Source organism: Solea solea, chromosome 13 (assembly GCF_958295425.1).
Source record: "Solea solea chromosome 13, fSolSol10.1, whole genome shotgun sequence".
Lineage (NCBI taxonomy): Eukaryota > Metazoa > Chordata > Actinopteri > Pleuronectiformes > Soleidae > Solea > Solea solea.
Genome location: NC_081146.1, coordinates 2,656,758 through 2,683,467, shown reverse-complemented (window position 1 = coordinate 2,683,467; position 26,710 = coordinate 2,656,758). Strand labels below are relative to the sequence as shown.

At 41.0% G+C, this 26,710-nt stretch overlaps 1 protein-coding gene and 1 long non-coding RNA gene across 5 annotated transcripts in view; one reads left to right on the top strand and one right to left on the bottom strand.

Moving 5' to 3' along the window:
* The window catches only part of cadm4 (cell adhesion molecule 4), a 242,084-nt gene that overhangs the window by 182,693 nt on the left and 32,681 nt on the right, over positions 1–26,710 (top strand). For all 4 annotated transcript variants that reach the window (XM_058647554.1, XM_058647553.1, XM_058647556.1 and 1 more), the window contains exons 3-5: positions 12,581–12,868; positions 20,484–20,645; positions 24,251–24,341. In XM_058647554.1, the coding sequence (XP_058503537.1) occupies positions 12,581–12,868; positions 20,484–20,645; positions 24,251–24,341 (541 nt within the window). The remainder of the gene's footprint in view (positions 1–12,580; positions 12,869–20,483; positions 20,646–24,250; positions 24,342–26,710) is intronic.
* LOC131471183 (uncharacterized) lies at positions 17,226–18,832 on the bottom strand. The gene is made up of 3 exons (XR_009241983.1): positions 18,698–18,832; positions 18,217–18,272; positions 17,226–17,352 (listed from the first exon to the last, which is right to left on the bottom strand). It is a non-coding gene; the product is annotated as an uncharacterized LOC131471183 (long non-coding RNA).

Below are 26,710 nucleotides of genomic sequence, written 5' to 3'. Positions count from 1 at the left end.
GTCGCCCCGACTGTGACGAGTTAAACTGTTTTAAAAGCATAGTTTGAAGCCGTCTGCATAATCCACTGTTGACCCCGGTGATGAGATCAGAGCTTAATGCAGCTCCTCATTAGAGCATGGCCTTGGCAATCACATGGCAAATTATCATTGTAACCAATATTGTAATGAAGGCACATTTCAATGAGGGCCTTGAGGTGGGCAAACACCACTTGTTTTTTCCTAACTAATTAAAAGCAAGTTGCCAACATAGCCAGTTTTTTTTTCCCTGGCAGCGCTGTAAGGAGTACTCTAAGCAATAGAACAACAATCAAGGACATTTAACGCAGACTTTGAAATTTGTGTGGGGGCTCCGTAATTGAAACAAATCATGTGTGATGTTTGGTGGTGAAGCAACAGTTATTTCTGCTCTGCATAATATGTGAAGGAATTCTCAGCACATTAGCTCCTGCTTAAAGCAATGCTGTAAAACAGTAGTGTGCAATGTTTAGAGTTAAGAGCAGGAAGAGTGTATTTCACCATGTTAAAGTAATGATGGTGGTTTGAGTTTAACATCAGGATGCACCTTTTTGGGCCAGGAAATAGATTCAATAACGTTATGTTAAAGCGATGGTTCAGGGTTTTTGGGGTGTGGCTATAGCTCTGCCGTGGCCAAGAAGCAGCCTGAGACACAGAGGAAGAGCAGATTTTAGCCTCTTAACAAAAGGATCACCTAATAAATTCTGCGTCAGCTTAAGTGTACGATATCTAAAGAGTGTGTACACGACTTTCCCTCACTGTTAGACAGCCATTTCCAAGAGGAAAGTGAAGTTTGTAGACCACTCACTGTCCATAGGGAACATCTAAAACCTTCAGCTCTCTAAGACGCAGGAGCTGCTGCTCTATTGATGCCTTGTTTGGCAACTTTATGTCCCTCAGTTCATTCTGAAGAAGGATTTCAAACACTGGTCATAAAATAACAGATTTTTGCTTTTTGATGGAGGCAGCAGTGGGTCAACAATTATTTCTATGGACTTTGGTGCAGGTAGAGAGCGGTTTACAAAGTGACATAAAGTCCTGTTGGAAACGGAACGATAAAGGGAGATAAACCACTCTTTTTTGTTTGGTCATCCCCACTGGCAGCCATGTTTTAAATGAGAGTCTCGGGCTGGTTGTTATTGATGGTGGCACGCTCAGTGCTGACACCATGTCAGAATCACATACAACTACATTTCAGACCTGAAGTACAATTTTAAAGCTATAAATCTAGAAAAGCGAGGCTACACTTTGACAAAATGCAACATCCCATCCTCTTTTGTCAAAGTTACAAAAGAGGATGGGACCCCCGAACGTCGTCTGGAGTGAAAAGCAATGTTTGCCTGTTCCAAAAAGTGCTGACAAGCATTTACAATGAGGGTATGGATACAAAGGTATAGGTCAAGGAGTGACAGACAGGCACGTCAATCATAGTGTCCAAATAAAATGATTACAGTATTGCAAGGGCTACAGGCAAACGCCTTTTTCTTTTTTAGATAACTTGTTTGTGAAGAGGATTTCAACAAATAAGATGAAAACAAAAGACCTCACTTTTAAAACTGACTATTACCTGTAGGCACCGATCACCTTTCGTTAAATATCTCTTACTAATTCACATTGGAATAGCTAGAATCTGCACACAGGTGCAGCATATTTTGACATACTTTGCATGCTAATGCAAAGCAGTTTTAGTGCAAACCCATAAGCTCGCACAGCTGCTGTGATCCATCACAGAAATCTGCTTTCACAGGGAGGCAGAGCAGCCAGTCAGAAAAAACCCAAATCCCCTCGAAAGAGCAATCGTTCAGTTTTCATTCAAGGAGCTTGGCAAACTCTTGGACCGTGCCTTTAACATCTACATCCCAAATGTGATTCTCACACACTCACACATGAATGGTCAGCCCACTCAGTGTCTCACACACTGGGTTATGATTAAGAAAATGATAGCTGTGCTCTTGTAATTGTGTGACAAGTGTTAATTATCCCCAGCTTCTTTCAGACACCTGTGGTGAGCCTCAAAATTCACTCAAATATCTGCCCAGCTCCAAAGTAGCATTGTTTTAATATAACAGAGTCTTTGTTGCTCAGGTCATTAAGCGATCATTTGGGCAGCGCAGGCAAAACACTACTTTGACATGTGACGATTGGTGCATTTGTCTCTTGGCGTGAACTTGTCGTAGATAAAGAACTCTGTAACTGCAAGTGCCGCGCAGCCTTCAGCCGGCTGCATTAACAGTTCATCATTTCTCAAGGATACGACACAGAAAATAAATTCAAATGCTATAGTAGTGCGTCGTAGCACTTATTGTTGGAGACGGGACTCACAGCTGGAGGATTTCTATGGTTGACCTTGCACTTGAACCTCCTCACGTTGGTTAAAAGGCATTTAAGTAATAGAGAGGCAGAATATGTGCAAAGTGCTTCAACCAGTGATGGTTGAAGCAGGGGAAGCTCATTTGTCCGTCAACCATTTTATTATTTATTTTTTCCAGTATCATGTATTAGTATTTATACATCAATTTTGAATTAATAAATTAGCAAACGAACAAACACCTGAAACACGATAATTATGTAAAACTGAATCAAGGATGTGCTATAACAGTGTTGTTTTATTTACAGTGCATAATATGTACAAACAGAAATGGGCTGTAACACGCAACAAGCTGCCGAGTGTTTCCAGAGTTTACTCCATTCCATAATTCAATTCAATTCAATTCAATTCAATTCAACATTATCTCAAGGCTCTGTACATAGACAACATCATGGAGAGCAGAGAAACCCAATGATTCACACAATGAGCAAACACTAGGCATCAGTGGAGAGAAAAAAACTCTCCTTTAACAGAAGAAGAAATCTCTGACAGAACCAAACTCAGAGATGTGCAGCATCTGCCTCGACCGGTTGGGGGGAAAGGAAACATGGGGGACAGAGAGGAGGGAGAGGGAGGTGAGGTAGAGACAGAAGAAAGAGACCAGGAGCAGATAAGTTCAGAGAGGACAGTTCTGAGTCAGTGATGACGTGTTTATCGAACTACATTCATACAAGCAGCAGCAGAGACTGTTGATAATGGACTGAAACAGAAACGTCCTCAGTGTCGTGTACATTTCTACAACGCTGTCAACGGCTCCTCCAATAATCATGCATCAGGCAGCGTACGTGCCCGCCCACTGCTCCGTTGACTCGCAGAGACGCTGAGTTTTTATCCAGTCACCATCTAGTCTCGCTCACCACCGGGAAAAAAAAGCTATTCCACGCTGTCTCATAGAGATCAAGTGAAGCTGAGCATCTACTGCTTTGAATGTGTGGGACCGACGAGATGACGATCTGTGATAAACAGCTGATTCTGAACAGACTGGTCAGTTAGTTGATCGGGTTCTAGTGCACTTTTAATCACCAAATGTAAACACAACAGTACATTTACATTTATGACATTTTAGAGGAAGCAGCGCTCCGAGCGATCGCCTCTGGCTCCCACAGACTTAAGTCTGTACTTTAAAACACAGAAAAATCAATGAAAGAAGTGTTGCGCCCGCAGGCATATTCAGAGTGTATCGGCAAACATATGGAGTGATATTTTTGTATGTGTAAATGTGCTCTTGAACACGATTACATATGTCTCAGGCTTACATCCTGCAGCATTTGCAATTATAGTAATCCAACTATCAAGACTCCCACACGCTCCTCAGGGACAGACTCTGTCAAAGTAGCTGAAGTCACTGAAGATTTTTCTGAGCGCTGCGCTAAGATTAGACAGAAATAGGCAAGACAAAGAGCTGCTACTGAGGCGCCGCTCAAACACTCTTGTTCCTCATGCATGTACCTCGCGTCTCGGTCGCCTCGACCACAGAGTGGCTTTAATTGGGTATTTTAGGTCACTGCTTTTGGGAAACCTCACTTTTAACTTTCTCCTGCACTTCTGTCAGATCAGCACTGCCGGTGAGATCTATTAAGTATTTAAACAGAGCCACCACATCTGCGTTCCCACAAGACTTGGACTTGCACTCTTCAGAAAGCACAATGACGCCTAATCAGAGCGAGGGGGGTGGGGGGGGTGAGGTGTATGAAAGCTGCAATGAAAGAGAAAATTAGAAAGAATGGAAATGGGGTCGGGGAGAATGAGAGAAAGGGCAGAGGGCTGAGAGAGGCTGCAACAGAGAGAATATGGAAAGGGACATGTCGGATGATGGAGAAAGAGAGGAAAGAGTTTGGGCAAGGTATTAAATATAGATGTTTTTTCCTTAAATCATCTGCACCATCACTCCATCACTCCTCCACTATCACTCCATCACTCACTGCAGGGCCTTTCTATAGCCTCTGTCACACTGAAATTAGGGGCCAAGGTTTGGTTAATGTACTAAAAAAAGTCGATTCACTCAAGCTTCCCTTATTTCTGAAGGAAGTTTATTCAATAAAATGTGAGTCACACAGTGGAGCATGTGGCTAACACTGTCACCGTGTAGCATGAAGATTGCATGTTCTCCCCATGTCCACATGGGTTTTCTCCAGTTTCCTCCCAGGCATAAACATGCAGAGCTTCATTGAACCTCTAGATTGACCGTAGGTGTGAGAGTCAATGGTTGTTGATGGATGGGCGACCTGTCCAGGGTGTTCCTCACCTTACACCCTATGTCAGCTGGGTTTGGCTCCGCCTCTCTACCGACATGGAGGACAAAGCTGTAGACCATTCATTCATGAAATAAAAAGTGGTGATCAGCAATTGTATTTGTTCAGAAGCTGAGTGTGGAATTGTTCCTAAACTGGTCAAAATGACTGGATTAGATATAGATATATATATATATAGATATACTGTATATCAGATATAGAAAAAAGTAATTGATCCAAAAACCCAAATATGACATAAATGCTTCACTAAGCATTGCTTGATACCAATACCACATCCCTGAGTAGCCGCCTCAATATAGTCTTGACCTGTTGTCACTTAGTAGTTAGTTAGTTAGTTAGTTAGTTCACACGTTATGATATGTAAGGTCGTTTGATTGTTTTGTGTTTCATACTTTTCTTTTCATGATTTCTGATCCAGTGATTTTGATCCATATTTGACCGATACTGATGCTAAGTATAATATCGGCTTATTCAAGCTAAGCCTATGGTGCTGATATTGGTAGATATTCAAGGTTGTGGTATGGAGAAGATCCCTAATCACAAGTTGAGTTGTACCAGGGCAATGTACACTACAACCATTCATGGCCAATGACTCCAAACATGAATAAGACCATGAACACATGAGTGCATTATTATTCACGCAGGTCTTATGTTCCCACAAATGCTGATAAATGTCATTTGACCTTAAAGTGAATGCTGATTAAACACATTCCCGCTGTCAAAATCCTCTTTCAAGTTGAATTTCAACAGTTTTTTCACCAGTGGGACAGAGATATATGTCTTCCTATTGCTCATCTGCTGCCTATAGGCCTTTCTGTGCTGGGGTCAGTGCTGTAAGTGCTGTGAGTTACTCTGCCTGTGTTTTAGGAGATTCTGTCCACTGATATAGTGATAATAGAACTGTGGAACGAACCAAATGGAGCATTTCTCCTCAGTGGTCCATGTCTCTCATTCTGCCCCTACTGCTAACTCCCCTCAGCATGCAAATGAGACTGGACAATAAAGGTGAACTTGGACATGAACAGAAGTCTGACATTTAGATGCCATTTAGTGCAGAGAGGGAAAAAAAAAGATTTACCTATCTATGGGGAATAGCTCTCTAACAATTCTCTCACTGCCATTGGATGGAGGAGAAATTTAGTGGGTGGGGGGGAGAGATGAGTGTGGTGGACTAACTCCATCACTCTGGGCCATTCTCTCTGTGTCCTGTGGATTTTTCCTTCTCTATCTGCATCATTTTTTCTCTCCCCACGCCTGCCACATTATGTTGCTATATTAAGCCATTCCACACACACACACACACACACACACACACAATACAAAACCAATATCTATACTGTAGTGTCTGTGTTGTGATGAATTATGCTGTGCGATGGCCCGGGTGTTACATCAGGAAAGTGTCTGCGGTTCCTGGCGTGAGCCAAAGCCAACACAAAAGAAGTGGAGAGAGGGACAGAAGAAAACAGAGAGTTTTCACAGTTGAGTCGATACCAAGTGAGTCTCCAAGGTATTTACGGGAATCTATGGGCATCGAGCCACTGTCACCCGCAGACTGTTATTAGCGTTACTTGTTATTATCAGCATTTTTCTCACTATTAAGTCCACTCTTTCTTCAGCAACAAAAGGAACATTGTTGCATGTTCACCTCCTCTAATCCTCCCTTGTCACTATTCTTTTCTCTCTCTCTCTCTCTCTGTGCATTAGCATTTGCAGCTCATCCACATGCAATACAGAATGAGACATTTTCAAACTGATGTGTTTATTTGTTTTTTTTAACTCTGGATTGCCATGAGGACAACTGCAGTATTTAGCCTGTCTCACACTGACTCAAAGGGCAGTTCCAGACTGTTTAATAGCTTTCCTAAAATAATCTCTGGGTGTGCAGTGAGCTGTATTTGCAAAGCTTTTTCTTTCTTTTTTTCCCCTCCATTTTCACAGTAAGTGAAACAATAATGATGAAAACATAAAATAATTAAGAGTAAAATGCCAGACACTAATTAGAAATGGGCTTACAGAGGAATAATGGCAGTTACAAAGACAATAAAAGGATATATTCAAGTTAAGGACGGTCCAGTCAGTGCTCGAGGAAGCTGGAAACAAACGTTGTATCAATGTGCGGCCGGAAGTTGCTCCATCAAACTTGTTCGTATCAAAATCGAGCTTGAGATTTAGCAGAGCTATCAATCCCACAGCAGAGAATCATCCCCCCCTCCTCTTCAGAGCTGTCCATGGGAGTGACATCACAAATTATAAGGTGGTGAGAACTCGACTCTCGCTCATGCTGTGGGAGAAATGACTGTTTGCTAATACAGTGCAAATGATCTTGATGTCACGGTGCAGACAAGTGAGGACCCAGACGTGTGAGCTCAAAACAAATGTCACATTTAAAACAAAAAGAACTCCAAAAGTCCAAAAAAACAGTGGATTATCTGCCTCATTGTTTTCACTGATCGGCATATTTGATTTGGTAAAGCTTTTACGCTGGATGCCCTTCCCGACTCAACCCTCCGCATTTATCCTGGCTTGGGACCGGCACCTGGATTACACTGGATGTGGACTAGGAGTACAGCAGAGCGTGAAATACAAAACACCAAACTGATAAAAACACCAAAGAAAAGCAACAAAGGAGACTGGTGCCACATAGAATAAATACATGAGAGAGGCAGGGAAAATGGGACACAGGTGAAAAACACCGGGGCAGGAAAACGTGACAAAGACAGGAAGTAAATCAATTCCAAAGAGAATGTGAAACCGCGAGTATCAGGGCCGGACTGAAAAAAGTCGTCATATTACGAGACAAGATGAAGAGCGTGGAGCGTCTTTGTGAAGTTCTACTTTGGTTTAGGCTTCACAAAGAAGGTAATACATAATCTTTTGGCTCATCAGCTCTACATTAGCATCAGTATCAGGGCTTTGAAAAGATTGTGTAACAAACCGAGTGTATTCCTAAGAAAGACTCACACAGACTCCTCTCTTTTGTGGAGGAGGTAATGGCTTATAGAGGTCGACAGCAAGGCTACAGCCGCTTACATCTGAGTGCTATTCAAAGAGGTTTCATAGTTTTTCAAGTAACTAAATTTATGAGGATTAATTAAATTGACCATTAAGATTTTGGATCCTGAAGGAGTGGGAATATCTTGGACGTCGTGAGGGAGCCAAGGCTTTATGGCGTATTGATTCTCATGATAAACTCAGGCCCCATGGCAGTGCAAGTAATTGGCGGAATTAGCCGTCACATCATGTGGATGGAGGCGTACGCCACTAAAAAGTGGGGGAAAAGTCGTTATGTTATCACTTTATTCACTATATATTAATGAAGTCATAATATTACAATTATGACTTTATTCTGGAAAGTAATGTTTTTGCTTCAGTGTAGCCCTAATACTCCGTCATAGGAAACAGACCAAAGAGAAATAACTAAAAACCAAATGTCCTTCACCAGTCTTGATGACCACTCAAACTGCTTTACATTCCAGTTTTGCCATTCACCCACTCATATATTCATACAGCACAGCTACAGTCTTCTTTTTATTATTATTATCGCACATCTATCAAACCCATTCACACACTGTTGGGGTTAAGTGTTTTGCCCAGGGACACGTCGGCATGTAAACTAGCAGAGCCTGGAATTAAACCTCCGACCTTTCAGTTGGAAAACAACCCTCTCTACCACTGAACCATGGTCGCCCCAAGTCTATGACAGAAATATAAAAAAGTGAAAAACAGAAAAACCCTGAATGTACACAATGTCCAGGGGCAGAGCATTTAGACACTTTAGACTAAGAAATAAGTCATTCCAAAGTGGGAAATGTTGTACCATTTCAATTAAAGCTGCCTTTGCTTCTCATTTGTCCACAACTAAGGTTACAGGTGTTATATTCCCCCCCCCCCCCCCCCCCCCAGGGCCAACATAGAGACCAACAACCATTCATTCACACATGCACACTTACAGGCAATGCAAAGGTGTCCAATTAACCTGCGATGTGAGCTTAAAATTATACAATCACACAATATTATCACATAATATTTCACAGTATTTAAAAAAGTTAAAAGTGCTTGTTTTCATATGCAGTGATGTCTACTTCATAATAATAACATATTTATGATGCAAAATAAATCTAGGAATGATCATAATATGGACAAGCTCATGTACTATATATACTTTACTATTGAATGTAATACATTTAATAATGTGATCATTACAACCATTGTCCTATTATTACTAGTGCTGTCAAGAGATTAAACAAAGTGAGCAATTAATTAATTATGATCTGTAATTGATCTAATTAGTCTCTTTTTTAATCGCACCTAACAATTACTTAGAAAAGCCCTCAACTTGAGGTATTTTCATTTAAATTCATTATTACATTATTGTGGCTGATCAAACAATTGATATATAACAAAAAAAAGTGGCTTTATAAAGTCATTTATTGGTTTAATAAACTTGAACAGATGCAGCCGTTTACATTCCGCTGTGTTTCTTTTGTCAAACTCCAAATAATTAGAAAATAACACATAAAAAAAAGCCACTCGCATACAGAAACAGTATGGTGGGCCACATGAAATTGATTGGGGGCCGAAATGTGGCCCTCAGGCCACCAGTTTGACCCCTCTGGTCCAAGCACTTTTAGACCTGCTATATCTAACGTACATGTTATTGTTACATGTCACTGCAAAACAGCCCTACTAGAAATAAGTACAACAAAAAGTGAAGAAGAATCTGCCAATAAGACATGTTTGCTGTATACTGTATACTTAGAGCTAGACTGTAAATCTACTGCCACTTTCAAACTGTAATGTTTCTTAAGAGGAAGAAAAATGGGCCAAAAACTAGACAACACTGTCCAAAATGTAAGAATATTCTGTCATGTAAGAATGTTGACTTAAAGAATTTAATTATGTAGAATTGTATTTAACACACAAACCAGGAGCAGTTGGGATTTTATGTAAATATTGTTTTAGCTTAAAGTAAAGCTTAAAGTTAGCTGTAACATCGTTCAGAGAAGTTAGATATGTTTTGACTTAGAATGAGATGATTTTTCTCATGCAAATCTTGCTTACCAAGATTTTTTTTTAGTTTTTTTGGCAAAACATAAGAACAATGTCCCAGAAATGAGGCTGATTTCACTTATTGGAAATCTATTTTTGCAGTGTAAGTGCAAGCAAATGCACTTACACTGTGCCTGTACCTGACGACAGCATTGACCCTATATCTACAGGTCCAAGATGCTACTTTACTTTTAAGTGGTGGAGCTTTGCACTATCCTGGTTCCGATCAAATTATTTTCCTTTTTTTTCATTGATTGCTGTTGTTGCTCCGGTAAAAGGACCAGGCCAATTAGAGGTTTTCTCTTCTCATTTGTACTGCTTTAGCAGCCAAGCCAATAAAAACAGGTCGTAGGAATTAGATGTGATTGCCCTGCCTTGGACAAAACTAGAGAGAGAGAGAGAGATTGCATTGAAATGTTGACTAAAATTCCACCAACAGGATTAAATTATTTGGGGAAAATACCCAGGCATTCGGAGACAGCCATTATATCTGATACTGAAAGACAGACTAATGAAGTGAAGTCAAGAAATGAAGCAGTTACGACTGCTCTGTGGAAAGTCTGCAGCCTGCTAAACAAGTGCATTTGTGAGTGAGGTGTACAGCAGCTCCCTGAGGAGCTTCTCATCTACAAACACATTTTATTCTTTTTTTAAAGCCAGCAAAGGCCTGCCAGTTAAACGTCTGAAAACAAGTTTTTTGATAAAATGACACTCACATTGTTAGTCTCTGTGTGTGTTCAGAGAGGACGGTTCAAAACAACCAAAGCACAAACATTAACACTTCTTAATATTCTGTGTCTGTCTGTAAAGTGTTCAAAGAAAGAATTGATTGCTGACACATTGAAAACAGACTTGTTTTCTTTTCTCTCCGCTGGTATCTTTATTATTATTATTGACACAAACACAGTATCTCGTAGTTTTTTTTTTTTTATTATTCTGTCTGTCAAATATAGTGTTTTTCTACTAACATCTCAGTCACGGTGCTCACCCTCACACACTCACAGACTTTAGAAGTTCATGGTAAATCAGTGAAGGCTTAGGATTGGTCCCACTGGGAAATCCTCAAAATTGTGAGAGCTCTCTTGTGGCCATTTTGAGCACTTTATGGACACTTTCTCTCCGTTGGTTATCTGTAGACTCTGCAGGAGGAAATTACCCAGAGTTCATAGTGTGCGGGCACCAAAACCAATTGGCAACCTATGATAGCAACGAAAAAAGGGCATAATCATGTCTAATGTAATCAGAGGATAATCACAATGATGTAATCTGTAGATATTAATATAGTAAATAAATCATTTTCAAATATTTTTCAATTAATTGATCAAACTTCTCTTGGAAATGTTTTACCCATTCAAAATGAGATTAGCTGTTACAGGTAGAGCTGTAAATTAGTGGCTAAATTATGCACACATTTCCTTTCGTCACAATTCATATTGTGATTTTGGTCACAATGATTTGTGATCTTTAAAAGATCTGGAATCTTCTCCCAGGTGCCGTCGCACCGTCTTTCACCATCAACTACGTGTCATCACGAAAACACATTGTCATAGCGAGTACACGGTTATTGTAGCGCTAATGTTTGCGATCACAGTCGCATGGATTTTGTCGTGTTTCTCTTTTTCTCTTCTCGCTCGGGTTGCTTGACTCTGTGTTAACTTGGATTTCGTCTGTGTCGTGCTGAAAATGAGAGTTGGACTCCACAGACTGTGACTTTGATCCTTTCACACACAGTGAGATCACAAGCTGATGAGAGACGATTAGCCGGGATTTGCAAAACCTGTAGGCGACCGGATTATTTGGCGAATGCGTTCCATTTGTCGCCTGAACTCGGAATAACCAAGGTCATGGGAACTGAACTCAGAACGGATTTACACTCCCCAACATGATATTCCTAAAATGGCTGCTTTTTTTAAACAGTAATCATTCATACACATAGTACTGTTTAATGTTTAAACATAGACTTGTTGCTGCGTGCAATAAATATCATGTTTGACTGGTATTCCTAACAGTCGCTAACCTGAGTTCCTGAGATACATTTGCATTTCTGAGAACTTGGGACATCACTCCCAGTTCCGACTTCCACTGTAAACGGAATGCTGCATAAAGACCATGTGGTGTGAGCTTGGTGTTAAACAGAATGTCTCAAACTCATCAAATTAAGCCACCGCTTTTGGCGTCATCAAGGTGAAGTAATATGGCTCATAATGTGCTGTCCCATTTATATGTATTTCATGTTGAGCCTTTTCAGTCGCTCACACACAGGCAATAGCAGGTAGCATCATTAAAGTCACTTAGGGTTCAGGATTTAAAGGCCCAGTGTGTAAGAATGAGTGACGTCTAATGGTAAGACTGCAGATTGCAACAGTCACACCTCCATTTCCATGTCAGGGAACTACGGTGGCCTTCACATACCAGAAAGGTGTCTCTGCTGTTCTTCTTCTTCATATGTTTTCGTTTGCATTAGCTCCTGCTTCACAATGCAGAACTTGTGCTATTGCTGGTTTGTCCATTTGAGCTCTTGTAGAAACATGACGGCACAAGATGGCGGTACAAGATGGTGACCTCCTTATGGCAAAGCCATTTCCCAAAGTAAAAGGTTCATTCTAAGGCTGAGAATTTTTATTTTAAAAAAGTGATTACACACTTACAAACATACTTATTGGTAGTTTATTCACTTTCTGCCAATAAACCTCCGTGAATGTTAGACACTGACTATTTAAGGGTTTATGGGAACATAAGGATTGAGCTGATGACTGATGATCTCCCCTTCTTTCTCCTTCTTTCTCCTTCTCCCCCAACTTCTGTCCCACCTCATTTCCTCCACATCTGCACTTCTTCTCCCCGATTCTCGCTCCATCAACGACCCCAATTCCTAATCATCTTCACCCACTTCCAGCACTGAAGGACGACCGCTTCCAGATGGTGCTGTTCACGCCGCGGCTGGTGCGCATCGAGTTGACCAACGTCAGTGTGTCTGATGAGGGCGGCTACTTCTGCCAGCTCTACACGGATGCCACGCACCACCAGGTGGCCACTCTCAGTGTTCTGGTGCCCCCGGAGACACCCACCGTGGAGGTGAAGCAGGAGGGCGTGGAAGGCGGCGATGCAGAGCTCACCTGCGTGTCACCACGCAGCAAGCCGGCAGCCACCCTGCGCTGGGTCCGTAATGGCCGGGAGATACCAGGTAAACCAGAATGTGGCTTGACAGATGGGCTGATGGATGGTGAGATGAATATGGAGGATAAATGAGGAAATTAATGAAGGGAATATAGAGTAGGTGACATGGAATGGTGCTGAATAAAAGACGGATGGATGGGTGATTGATGGGTTGATAAGGTGAATGGCAGATGGATCACTTAATGGGAGCTGGTATAGACTGATGGATGGTGAAATGGATGGAGAGAAGGAAGGTTTTGGCTGCAGGGCTCCTCTTCCCATTTCTTGGAAATTGATCAAGTGTCCTTGTCCATCCTTAGAAACTTTTTTGAGGTGAGACAGTAAAAACATTTTCTTTTCTCATTCTTTTAAGGTGAAGTCTATACTTTTTGAGGTCAGAATATGCACATCAGCATCAAGTACTGGACAGATTTGACTGCTTAATCTTCCTTCTGGCGAAATCGTTCTCTACTTAAAAAACATCTCTCTCTGCTTATGCTCATTACGCTCATTCTGTGCTATTTGAATTATGAACTCACAACCTTAGTCACCAAGGACAAGACTGAGCCACCCGAACTATTATGAAAGCCAGCGTACCTCACTCAGCCACCCAAAAATAACCCGTCGTTCTTCAGATTTATTTATTTATTTCCACAGTTAACAGGAGAACTCATTCTGGACGCTCTCCATGGTGCTGATACTGCTCTTTTGAACACAAGGGGCCCTAAAAATCTGAGTTGGACAAGCCCTAATGTGTTTGTGCCACACACTTTAAACCATGCGCTTTTGGATAGTCTAAATAGGGCCCATGCTCACAGTCCTCCCGCACACAGGTGTGGTGAAGTTGTTCAGTTGTCTTAGAGGTGGGTCATACTTAGGCCGTAAAAAGCCACTTGGCATTTCCACTTGACTGTACACGCCCACGGTACCTAAACAACAGCATTACCATGCATGTTGCACTCAATCTCATATTCCTTTCCAGTAGCGGCGATGTTGTCGTTCTTTGATCGTGGAGTTGTACATGTGTATAACCTCAAGCAAGTTTCCATGGTTACCATTATCTTCATTATTTCCTTTAGCCAAAACAAGAGCGCACCACTCTCTAGTCTAGAAAATGTCGAGCTACATGGAGCATGAGTGTGGACGGTCCACGTGGACTCAAACTGGAGGCATGCTCGAAGGGACTGTATGGCAAGTGACAACCTCTATTCTTAGACCCTCACATCAAATGTGGAAAAACTCCATAAAAAAACCTTTTGAAACTGTGAGAAACACCAGGAAGAGCCACAGAGGAGGGATCCCTCTCCTAGGATGGACAGACATGCAGTAGATCATATGAATCATAGACATGTGAAATGTAGAATAAATCTGGAATTGTAATAGAAGCTAAAGAGAGGCAGATGGTTACAATAACAGTAACATCAATTAGTCTTAATATAAATGTATGTGTTAGTGTGCAGAGAGTCTACACAGACCACCATATACATCACATGGACTTAGCGGATCTCTGCGTACATGTACAAAGTAAGACCTGGCCTTTAGTATTGAACGAAATGCAGTGTCTGGCTACACTCTTTTAAGGCGCCTGTTTCTGGGATAGAGAGCATCACTCTGACCAGCCTTGGCGAGAGCAATGACATCACCCTGGCACTCATGAACAATGACGTTAGACGTGGCGCATAGCTGCACTTTCTTCTCATTCCTCATGCCTTTCAGCGAGTGCTCCAACGTGAACATGGATGAGTTTCCTCTCATCAACGGTCGCATGAGCACTTGTGTGTTTAAACAGTAAGAATTTATTTTATTAATAGCTTTAGGAAACCTTCCTGTGCCTCCTCCTCTCCGTGGATGCTTGTGCACCACTGTGAGAGAGAGAAATTGAGAGATTAGACTCTTACAGACACTGAGTTGTTGATAGTTTATTCATAAAGGTGGTTTCTCCATCATCTTCTGACCATCCCCATCCAAAACCACTGGATATTCCTGTGATTGTGTGTTGAACCATACATCACTTAAGTGCTTCATGTCAGGTGAGAAACTAGATCGAGTGCTCCTCGATCCTGGTCCTCAAGGACTACTGCCTTGCTTGTTTGAGATGTTTGCTTGCTCCATAACATCGGATTCAAATGTTCAGCTCATCATCAAGTTCTGCAAAAGCCTGATAATGACTCGTTCTTTTTGGTCATTTGCAGAGAAGCATCTAAAACAAACAGGGAAGGGGTTCCCGGTGTGACCGAGGGCATCCGCTGTCCTTCCAAGTCGTGTCAAACATTCATTTGATTGAAATTCGTAGACTTTACAAACTTCCTCTGCACAGCGCAGAGATAATGTTCATTTGTTTTTGCAAAGATTAATTTGCTCCATTAGTGGAAAAGTGATATTTAAAGATTCACACACTCCAGATGTTCTCCTCTCGTTCCCGTGGCACATGTTTAATTCACCATCCTCTATCACTCCTTCCCTTTTTTTTATCTTATGCATCCAACAGCCTGTTACCTGGAGCCATCCTTCTCCTTTATAACTCGCTGTCTCCCTCTGCTTTTTCACACTTAAAGGGTGAGGGATAAATCTGCCTTTCAGTCTGTTTAACCTTCACTGTTGAGTCAGTGTCTGTGTAATAATGCTACGCGTTGATTCGAATTTTCTCCTCAAAAAACGTTGTTCGACTGCCTGCGCATGACAAACAAAAGACCAAAACTTGGAGGCGAGGTATCTCTCACTGAGGCTCATGGCTGTGATTCTATATTTCATTGTATCCAAACTAAATATTCATTCAATGCGTCTGAAGGACTCACTCACACACAGACACACCAGATGAATGGAGAGAGATGATCAGCAACAAGCAATGATGCGCATGTTTTGCCCTTTTTAAACTTCATGGCAGCCATTGTCTCATTTAGTTTCACTTTTATCTGACATTCAACATCTTATTCATGCAGTCTGTTTATCTTGTCTCTATATTATCTTGGCTGTCTCTGCAGTACTGGCTCAGTTCTTCCTTTAATCCCTTCTTCTACTTTTAAGGCCCCCTCTATAATCTTCCATGCGTTCATTTTGTCTGCATTCATTGTGCATGTCGCAGGAAAGCGTGCAATGATTTCACTGTTTGCCGTGTTTGTTGATGCCTGCAACATGGCACTGCCCTCTCAAATGACCTGTGGGCCATTGACTGTCTTGTCTGGTCAGTCGGGGGCCAGTCAAGTAAAAAAAAAGCCAAACTTTTTTGGGAAAAGCAACATTTGCGGTGGACAATATGAGCTTAAAATGACATATTAATTCCTTTTTTATATGTACTCTATTGCCTCGTGTGAGCTTTTCTGTCTTTTACTTCTTCTGTCTTTTATCCATTATTCTGTACAGCACTTTGGTCCACTGTGTTTGTTTTAAAGTGCTTTAGAGATAAAGTTGGATTGGATCATTTCAAAATAAAAGTGCTTGTTTTAATATGGAACAATAAAAAAAAACATATTTATGATGCAAAATGAATCTATGAATTTAATAATAAAAACATATAGAAATGACTCGTTACAATTGATATTGTTTGGAGGGCCACATGAAATCGATTGGAGGGCCACACGTGGCCCCCGGGCCGCAACTTTGAGACCACTGCCCTCTAGAGGAAGTATTGTGTAATGTCCATACACACGGAAGTAGGGTTCTGATGTAAAAAAGACAAAAAATGGAGTATAAATGCACTGTAACAAATTTCCTGTAGAATTTACAGTAAAGAACAGGCAAAAAAGTTGCCAATAAAGTGCTGTAAAAGTGTTGTTAATTACTGTAAACATTAATTACAACATATTACTGGATACGTTTTACAGGTTTTTGCCGTATATAAAACACAACAATGTATTGTTTTATATGATAAACAACCATTTATTGTATTTTAATTTACAATATTATCTTGTATCCCATTCAAATGACATGAGTTACCTGCCAACTATTTTTGCCACTAAATAGCTGTTACTTGTTCATAATTCATTATTTTATTGTAGAATGTTTTTACAGCTAATATAGGTTTGCTTGTCATGTTTTGCAAATTAAGCACTGTCATTTTTTTGTAATTGTAATTATTTTCAGCTATTAACAATAATAATAAAACAAGAGTCAGTGCTGCAACAATACAAAACATTTATTAACACTCAATACCCGATGTGTATATTTTCAAACTCACACAGACATGAACAAACTCACATAAACATACACCAGACTGCACAAGACTTGCAGCCACACAGTGTAACTTTAAATTAACTACTGTAATTTGCAGCAACAAAGTCAAATGTGTAAAAAATAACCACATCTTGGAACCATTGTTTTTTTGTTTTTTTTATACAAAACAGTGTGCCATTATTGTTTCTTTTGCAAACGGGCTCAAAGTCCATTAACCTTTTTAGAAGTGCAGAGACATGAAGGTTGACATTGCTGTTCCACTTCTCTTGCACCTTCCCACTTCTTGGACTGATCCACTTTGTGGCCTTTGTGCCAGACGTTGGGTTGATCCCCAGGAAGCATCTGAAGTCACAAAATCAGGAAAAAGACACTTAATGAAATACATTGTTTACAAAAGACAAAACCCATAGATCTCCCCTGCGTTCCCCGACCACCGCTTTAGCTTAAGTCATCAAAAGCTGTGCAGGCTAGGCTAGTGACGAGTTTAAGACGAGACCCAGACTCTATCAGCGGTAGTGATTGGGTCTCGTCTTTCACTTGTCACCCAACGGTGCGTAGCATCACAGCCTCTGAACCAGCCCATAGACAACGCAGCGGCTACCGGAAAAAAAAAAATCGAAATAGCAGAACAGATTGACTGCATTTTCGCGGTGACATGACACACAAATATTTAAGACCCATGGAAAATTGATTTACGGCCACCCTGAGTTCATGGACGATTCGTGAACGATAGGAAGTTTCTGACTAACTACCTTCACCAGATAAATGATGATAGTGGTCGATATTACTGTGAAAAAAAAATGTTTTGTGCACATAACACACTGCTCCAAAGCCTACTGCACTGAAACATCTGATGTATTCTTGGTCTGAAAGTAGTTACAGAAGTGAACCAGACGAAGCAGTCAGAGAATGGCTCATTCGTGATTCGCAAGTCCTTTTAATGAACTGAACGAGGAGAACTAGTTCGCGACAAAGAATCGTAATAATAATTCCCATAATACTAAATTGTACCACACAAATCTTCATAATACAATCCAGCAGTTACAACACTCTAGTGTATCTTGCTGTTCTGTGGTTTTTGCTGGTTAACATCTTCAAAAAACAGTGCAGTTTTGAGTCCCACACCCCGTATATTCCAACTAAGGCGAATAAAATGATGCCAAATGCTGTTAGTCACACAAATAAATAAGGAAACATTATTCTTACCAAAATGTTGTTTTTGCAGCTTTCTCTCCTCACCTCACTTCAAGGTTGATTCGATCCTGTCGGCGACACACGTAACTTTCTCACACCGAGTTTAGACAACATACAGTAGCACCTAACTACCTTAGCTAGCGGCATGTTAGCCTAACATTTTAGCCTTCCATTAAACGGCAGAGCCTGGGATTACACTCGTTTGAAAAATATTCTTGAGCTAACTTTATTTTTAGTTGTGCAAACCAGGCTGACACACGATTAAATCATATTTCATGTTATTACTTGAATCACATTTTGAAGAGAAACTAGCAAGGTTGGTTTCCAGCCATGATATGCCAGGTGAAAGGCATAGCCTCAAAAAAGGTTACTAAAGTCATATTGTTAAAAACTAAAATAATTACTGTTTAATTCGGGTAAAATGTAACATAACCATGCATACAATCTTGCCTAGTTTCTCTTTAATAGTTTAGACTAATAACATAATACTTACTCTTTATTGAGTGGATGAATGCTGGGTTCGCTCTCCTCCTCCCGCCATCAAATGCCTATCCTCTTGCAAACTGCCAATATTAGCCTAACAGTGTTTAACTGTAAATGTATCATTTACAGTCAGAACCAAGTGAAAACATAACCATGCTGTAATTTTAAAATGTGTTACAGCTTTAAATTACTGTAATTATTTTTTACCCATAATACATTGCAATTTACAGTTACACCTTGTAAAAGGATAGGACAACAAGCTTCTGTAATTTTTTACTGTAGAAATTACAGAAATTTGTTACAGTGTGGGCCTTAATTCACTGAGGCCACACAGTGGATTAGTGGCTAGCACCGTTGCCTTTGAACCAAAAGACCCAGGTTTGTCCCGCCCCACGTGTGGGTTCTCACACACAAGTTCTCTGGTTTCCTCCCACAGTCCACAAACATGCACAGATTAATTGGACACCGTATAATGAAGAGTTGTTTGTTGGCCGAGTGATGGACTGGCAACATGTCCAGGGTGTGTCCTGCCCCGTGACCCTCATGTCGAGGATGAAGCTGTGGACATCAAATGAATAAATGCACATTTTAGGTGATTAGGACGAGAAACTACTCAAAGGTTTATTGCTTTAAGAGTCAAAGAGACACAACCAGGCTGAACTTCTCTTTGTTCCTCAGCTCCGCTGTCCTCTCCTTTTTTTCCTGCTGAGTGAAATGAACTGTGACACTAAAGGTTAGAGGCAGATCCCAGCAGATATGGTAAAGCACTCTTTAATTAAGACACTATCTTCCAGCTGCTCCCTTATTCCGGCTCATCTGCACCCACGCCGTCCTCTCTCATGCTTCGATTGGGCCTGCTCTCATTTGCTCGCCGGCAATAATTGAAAACTCAGTGCGATATAGGTAATATTGTTGTATTCTGCCTCAACAAGCACAAACCCCCGATACGTGACCGTGTCAAGTCCCTTCAGTTTGGCCCCTGCTGCTCCTCCTTCCTGTGTCTGTGTCTCCTCCTCCTCCTCCTCTCTCCTTCCATCTTTATTCCACTCTGCATCTGTCTTATCATCCTCTTTCATGTCTTGGCTCGTCTCGCCATCATGTCCGTTTTGCTGCCCTCTCTCTCTCTTCCCGTTTTGCCTTTCTTCCCCACGCCTTGTTCCTTTGACGCCACTCGCGCTCTGACGTGTCTGGCTCAGTTAAAATCCCAATTTGTTCATGCATATTCTCCCTTTTATCCTTCCCTGTCCTCCGTCTCTGTGTCACTTTCCTCTCACTCTCACTCTCTCACACACACACACACACACACAGAAAACATTCAGTTGATTTACCGTGTGCAAACAAACAGTTGTGCTGTTTATTTAGTAATTACTTTCACTTTTTTCACTTGTCACTCTTTCACCACTCCCACCTCTGTCCACAGGTACCTTCTGCTTTGAAGAGCTCATTCATCGATCTCTAACTTCATCTTTTTCAATCTGCTTCTTCAATCCACCTTTATGTGCCCCACCTTATCATAGGACATACAGGAGATGATAGGATAGGACAAGACGTCACAGGACATACTTTATTGTCCCAGTGGGAAATATTCTAATTTCCTAGGCCTTATAATATAATCTAAATATAAAAACAGTACATTTAATAGCAGGACGTGTGCACATCCTCTAAAACCGTCTCTCTGCATCGGGACAGAACACAGAACATGCTGGTTTTGGCTACTGACTTGTTTTCTCCGCCGCCTCATGCTTCAGTATTCCCCTCCTTCCATCATCTCACCCCCTCTGCTTCTCTCTCTCTAGGTCTGGTGTCCCAGCAGGACAACGGGAAGACGTTCAGCGTGTCCAGCACCATCCGTATCCTGGTAGAAAGGAAAGATAATGGTGCCGCACTGAGCTGCGAGGCCTTCCACCCTGCGCTGAGCGGACAGAGGAGGGTTCGCCACTACCGCCTGGATGTGTTCTGTAAGTTTTTCTTTCTCTGTGTGTGTGTTTGACTTTTCTGCAAACCTCAGGAAACATCACATTTGTACATTCTGTACAGAACATTTCTAACACGTCGATATTTCTAAAGAGACATAAAAAGTATTTGAAGGAACATTCTCACCTTGGGATGGGTGCATATAATATATTTACAACAAGACATCCACAGCAGGTGCAGATGAAGTCTAAACGTCATGAAGGTTTGCTGAGGACATCATAGTCTGTTATATAAAAAAGTGGACATGGTCTTCTGGTTGCAAAACAAACTCCTGCTTTGAAGCTTTGAAAACAGATTTGATTTGACCAGCATCGTGTCACTTTTTGAAATTCACAGATTTGAGGCTCTGCTTTGACAGTACAAGCCGTCCACTCGTATCTGCCATGTTTGTTGTCTGTTTTGCTCTAAATGGGAGCATCGTTTACAAAATCAACATAATGTTTTATTGAAGACGACCTGAAACTAGCGTTTGAGATCATTACCTCCTCAGGAAGATGTTTAATGATGCTATAAATCAAGTGAGAATTAGACTCATTTTCCCACAGGATTCCACTCAAACTACTCAGACTGCTTTTTTTGCAACCAACTGTATCGCCCCCTAATGGTTATTATCCTCTAATAATTACCAGTAGGCTGTACAGTGAATGCTGCTCTCCACAGTTCAAAGTTCAGTTCCCCCTGGTGGTTATTCAATAAATGACTTCCTGCTGCTCCTGACCTCCCGACTGTGTCCACTTGACTGACTTTTATTTAATGAAAATGAATAAAGCAATGGTGAATCATTACAATATCTAAATGAGAACTTATAAAAAAAGGATGTTGACACTATGTGATCTTTTTCTAACCATAACCAGGAGTTTTTGTGCTTAAACTTTAACTACGTTCACAGCCAGGAAATTGTCCTCATCACCCTAATCCCTTCATTTCACCTAAAAGCACGTCTGTAAACGTTTAAATAAGTAACGTCACTTTCAATTCAATTCAATTCAATTCAATTCAATTCAATTTGAATTGAATTGGTTGGTTCATAAAAGTGAGCTCATGTGTCTGTGGTTTGTAGAAAGGTAAGGGGATGTGATCGTGGAGACTGGGCTGTGTGTGTGTGTGTGTGTGTGTGTGTGCATTTCATATAAAAGTGAACTGTCTAAGAAAAAAAAACGTTAATAATGGATATTTTAATCGCTTCATGTCTGAAAAGCAGACATTATTCCATTGGTATTTCTGTCACTGCAGTCGCTGCTTTGCTCCTGTTCATTATGGTCTTTCACTCTAATGTCAGCCATCATTTTCTAGAGGTAGCAGACTCATTTTTCAAATGTTTCCATTTGGAATGAATCTCATTTATACACAGCCCTAGATTTTTAACTGAGTGACACTCAGAACTGCCCTGTAGGAGCTCAGCTCTCGTTAAAACCTAATACATACAAATCTTATCATGCAGCGAGCTGGCAGAAGCAGGCCTGTGGCCAGGTGAGGGTCTTAAGGCCTGTGGATTAAGGAGGTAACCATCATCATGAGCTGATAAAACCCGGAGTCACATCAGTATGTGCAATGATTACAGGATCTGGGATTGATTGATCTCTGCTGGCTTATTTTAGAAATCTCTGCCACATACATATTTACGTTCAAGGGAGGCAGAACTGCAAGTGTTATACTTGTATAATTGGCTCAGCCTTACATTTACCCAGAGCAAGAAGGTCAGGTAGATCTGTGCTTTCTCTTTCATCTCAGTTTTTAATATTTACCCAAATCCGACTAAACATTCACCATTTCAAATCTGAAACTGGATTTTTTTAAAGGGTAACCACAGCACCTCTTCTGAGGATAACTCTGCCCAACGCCTGATTTTGAAAAATGCCAAGACGTGGAGTGTTTATAAAAGGGGGAGGAGTCTGGGACAATGAGTCTCATGCTGGACAAGAGTGATGAAAGCTTGTATCAGTGACGCAAGCATGGACTAAAACTGTCCAAACCAGAGAGCCCTCATCCCAGCCACAAGCAACTCCTCTCAACCAGTTTGGACCAAAGTCAGGCCAGTGAGGTCCAGAACCTGCTCTGTGATTATTTTCAACGACAAAATAATTGATCAAAAACTCTTGTTATCGTTCGGACATCAGTTTGTCAGGAAAAAAAATGCGTTTTGTCCCCGGCCACCCCTGCTCTGCTGCACACAAGTGCTTTTCCACTACACAGTTCCAGCACAACTCGGCACGGCACGGCACGGCACGGCACGGCACGACTCCACTCTACTCAGAGTTTGTTTTGCTTTTCCATTAGCGAGCTGAGCCGATACTAAAAGGTGACGTTATCAGACTGTCGGCCACTGATTGGCAGAGAGTGTTGGCACTGGAAGAGTCATGAGCGTGACGTCAGACACAATGCTGAGCTGTAGATCAGTTTAAAAGACTTAGAAATCCTCAAAACATGCGTTAATCTCCAACATTTAGCAAGGAAATGTTCCAATCTCAATATTTAACAAAGAAGTCTGGTGTATTCAACAAATACTTTTATATTTGCTGATTCTAATGATTCAGTTGAAAACAACCGCTTTACAAGTCACTGTAGTCACTAGTTTGTGTGTGTCGAGTGTAAAACCACGTCACGGCAGTGACTCCGCCCACGCTGAGGAGGTACTACAGTATAGTAATGGAAACCGATACAAAGCCGAGTAGATCCAAGCCAAGCTGAGCCGAGTCGTGCTGGAACTGTATCGTGAGAAAGTGCCAACAAAAATCACCCAAAGTTACTAATCTCGTCTTATTTTGCTCTTTTTTGAACAGAGGAGGAACGACTGTCATCTGCTTACAATCCAACAGGATTACTCGCTCCTAATGCTGAAAATCCATAAAAACAAAACAACATAATGATATGAGCACACTGACTGGCACTGAAGGCAACAGAAGGCAACCAGATTTCACTGACTTGTTGATTTATATTCCATGAGAATAATTGCTTTTTGTGCTTTGTCCTTCAACAGTATTCAGTTACTCTATGTGTTCTTCACTCATATCAGTATTTCACACAGTTCAATATTCATGTCTTATCCAGTGATCATTTTCAAGAGGCAAACATTCCATATGCTCATGTAGGTATTTACATTTAGGCGACACGACTCATTTTCAGAAAATGTTTCCACGTCGGTCATTTTCACACATTCACACGTCTGTTGATGGATCAGAATAATTCATATTCAACAGTTTCCTCAGTCTGGATGCCGGTGCTTCCTGCAGCCAGTAATGACTGACTGTCACTGAGGATTTGCCTTCCCATCGCTCTGATCTCAAAGTTAGAGCAGTACAGCAGATGCTTGAGCACTGGGCTGCTTACAATAACAGGTGTCTCAGCAGTGGGATTGTCGGCTGGTTGCCTTGGAAACAGATGTTAAAGACCCTAGCTCCTGCCACTTACTCACTTTTGTTCCCTCTCTTGTAGCCGCAGTCGACGTATTTCCTGATTCCTGATGGGTTTTTCTTTTCTTTTCCGCGATGATTGCTGCACATTTCTTGAGAAGCATTATGTTTCCATTGTGCTCTTCTTGTTTGCGCTCTCACTCATACTTTTCTTCTTTCTCCCTCTCTTTTGTTTGCAGTTGCACCGACAGTGAGGATTGTTCCTCCGCCTGGCATTTTGCGAGAGGGCGATTCTCTCAGCCTCACCTGCTCTGTCACTGGAAACCCTCTGTAAGTTTGTGTCTAATTAACAGAAAACACACATATCTTGTTGTTTTGGAGGCTGAAAACACGTTTTCCAGAAATAATTTTAGAACAAATAATGCATAACACGCTATTGCGCTTCCTGTCTGTGATGCCTCCTCCCCTGTCTGAGTAAGGAGGAGCTAAGCTAACAGGGGAGTTTGTCTTTGTCATCTATGGTATAGAACCTAAAATACTTCCACACGCTGCGTTTCAAATGGACGACTGGTCCTATTTCTGCCAGAAAAGGTCCTAAAGAGGTAATAATATATAGAGCTGCAACTAATGATTATTTTCATAATCTGTCAAATTTTTTTTAGATTAATCGATTAATCGTTTGGTCCATAAAATATCAGAAAACCTTAAAAAAATGTTGATTGGTGTTTGTCAAACCTGGAAATGATGATGTTCTCAAATGTCTTATTTTGTCCACAAACCAAAATGACTCACTTTTAATGATTTATTTGTTATTCAGAGCAAAGAAATTTAAAAAATACTCACATTTAAGAAGCTCAAACAATCAGAAATCTTGTTTTAATCATGAAAAAAGCTTTGAACCGATTAATCAATGATCAAAATAGTTGTCGATTAATCGATGAATTGTTTCAGGTCTAATAATGTAAGTGCACATGAATGTGGCTCAGGCTTAAACCAACTGAACCGAGAGAATATTGACTGAAACCAACCCAAACCACACCAGTGCTATATTTTTGACCCGAACCCAACAAGCAACTGCCGGCGAGTTACATACCTCATGAGTTTTCACCCCCACATAATACAATTTCAGACTCAACACTGACATCAATCAATTCTTCTTTATTAACTCTTGTTGAACTGTAGCCGCTGATATCAGTCACTGGGTCAGTCACGTATCACTTTCTGCATATTATCACTTATTTTTTACAGTATGTACATATATTTATTATTTACAATTTAAACAACATTGTTTGAATTCATTCTATTTTAATCTTTATTTCACCAAACAAACTTGAAACCAACAACTCAAACCCCCACCTTAATCTGACGTCCAAGCAAACCTATTTTATTGGTTTCAGTCACATGAGGGAGTGAGGCATCACATGCTTATCCCTTATGAGTGAATGTACATGAGTATAAGGATATTAAATCATTAGAGTAAATGATATTACGTTTTACAGATATGGCTGAAAATGAGTTGCTAGATAATGCACAAGTTTGCTCTCATAGTCATAGTTTTCCTTGTGATTTGGGTCAGGGTCGATTGCCATCTTTAAAAACACACACACACTTGCAACAGAACATTTTCCTTCACACCTTTCTCTGCTCTTTTAGTGCTAGTTGTTGATAATTATCTGTCATTTGCAAATCCCTCTTTTTGTCTGAAGCCTTTTAACTCAAAGAATGAGCTTTTTGTGGAAGTCAAATTAGGGCGTCACCTTCAGCTGATGCTTTGAATCACACTCTCTGCGCCGACCGAGCAGCGAACCGGGTGCAGAACCACGTGAACTCGGATATTTCAGAAAACTAGAATAACAGATTGTGAATATGACTGGGAGACGACAAAAGACGGCAATTTCTATGGTACAAGGACGGTGTACAGCTTCCTGGCTGCACCAGCATCAGCTATTAGCCAATTAGGAAGGAAAGATGACCCCCCTACAAACATGCTTCTGAGGTGACATAGGGAATAAAGAGGGGAACTGCAGCAGCAAACAGGATGTTATCCAAACATTTGTCACAAGACGACATGACTGACAGCAAATTTAAAGGCGGTATTATGACTTTCTGTGATCATCACTTTTCAATGACCCATTAGAATAAGAAATGGAATCAGTCAAGCGTTCAGCTTAAGCCTCCACATGATATGAAACTGGCAACATTGGAGTAGCTGGCACCAAACACTGCTTGTGCGGCGCTTTTTGCTTTGTCATTGCAGCATGTTTTGTGCGCTTTCTCTCCGTCCATTATGAATTCATGACAAAATAATCACAAAGTATAAAAGGTGTGTGTCAGCAAAGTGTCTGTACTCCAAATGCTGCAACCGAGTCCTGACAAATCGGCTTAGGGATGCACAGAGAGCTTTGATTGATGAGGAGGTGCAGGAGGTTGCCAAGTTTAATGTCAGCCCTTACAAGCACACAATTTCACAAAAAATGATATTATACGCTGGCAATTGCTTTTATTAAAAACGGTCTTGGGCAATTGTTATGAGCTGCCATGAGACTTTTATTCTGGCAGCCTATTCTGGCAGCCTATTCAGGCGGGCACATTTCCACTGTCCTCACAAATGTATCCAATAATGTTGTAAATGTGTGCAAATGTTACAAAAGATGATAAATGTATTAATTGTTGGATAGTAATAATGACATTTATTTGGC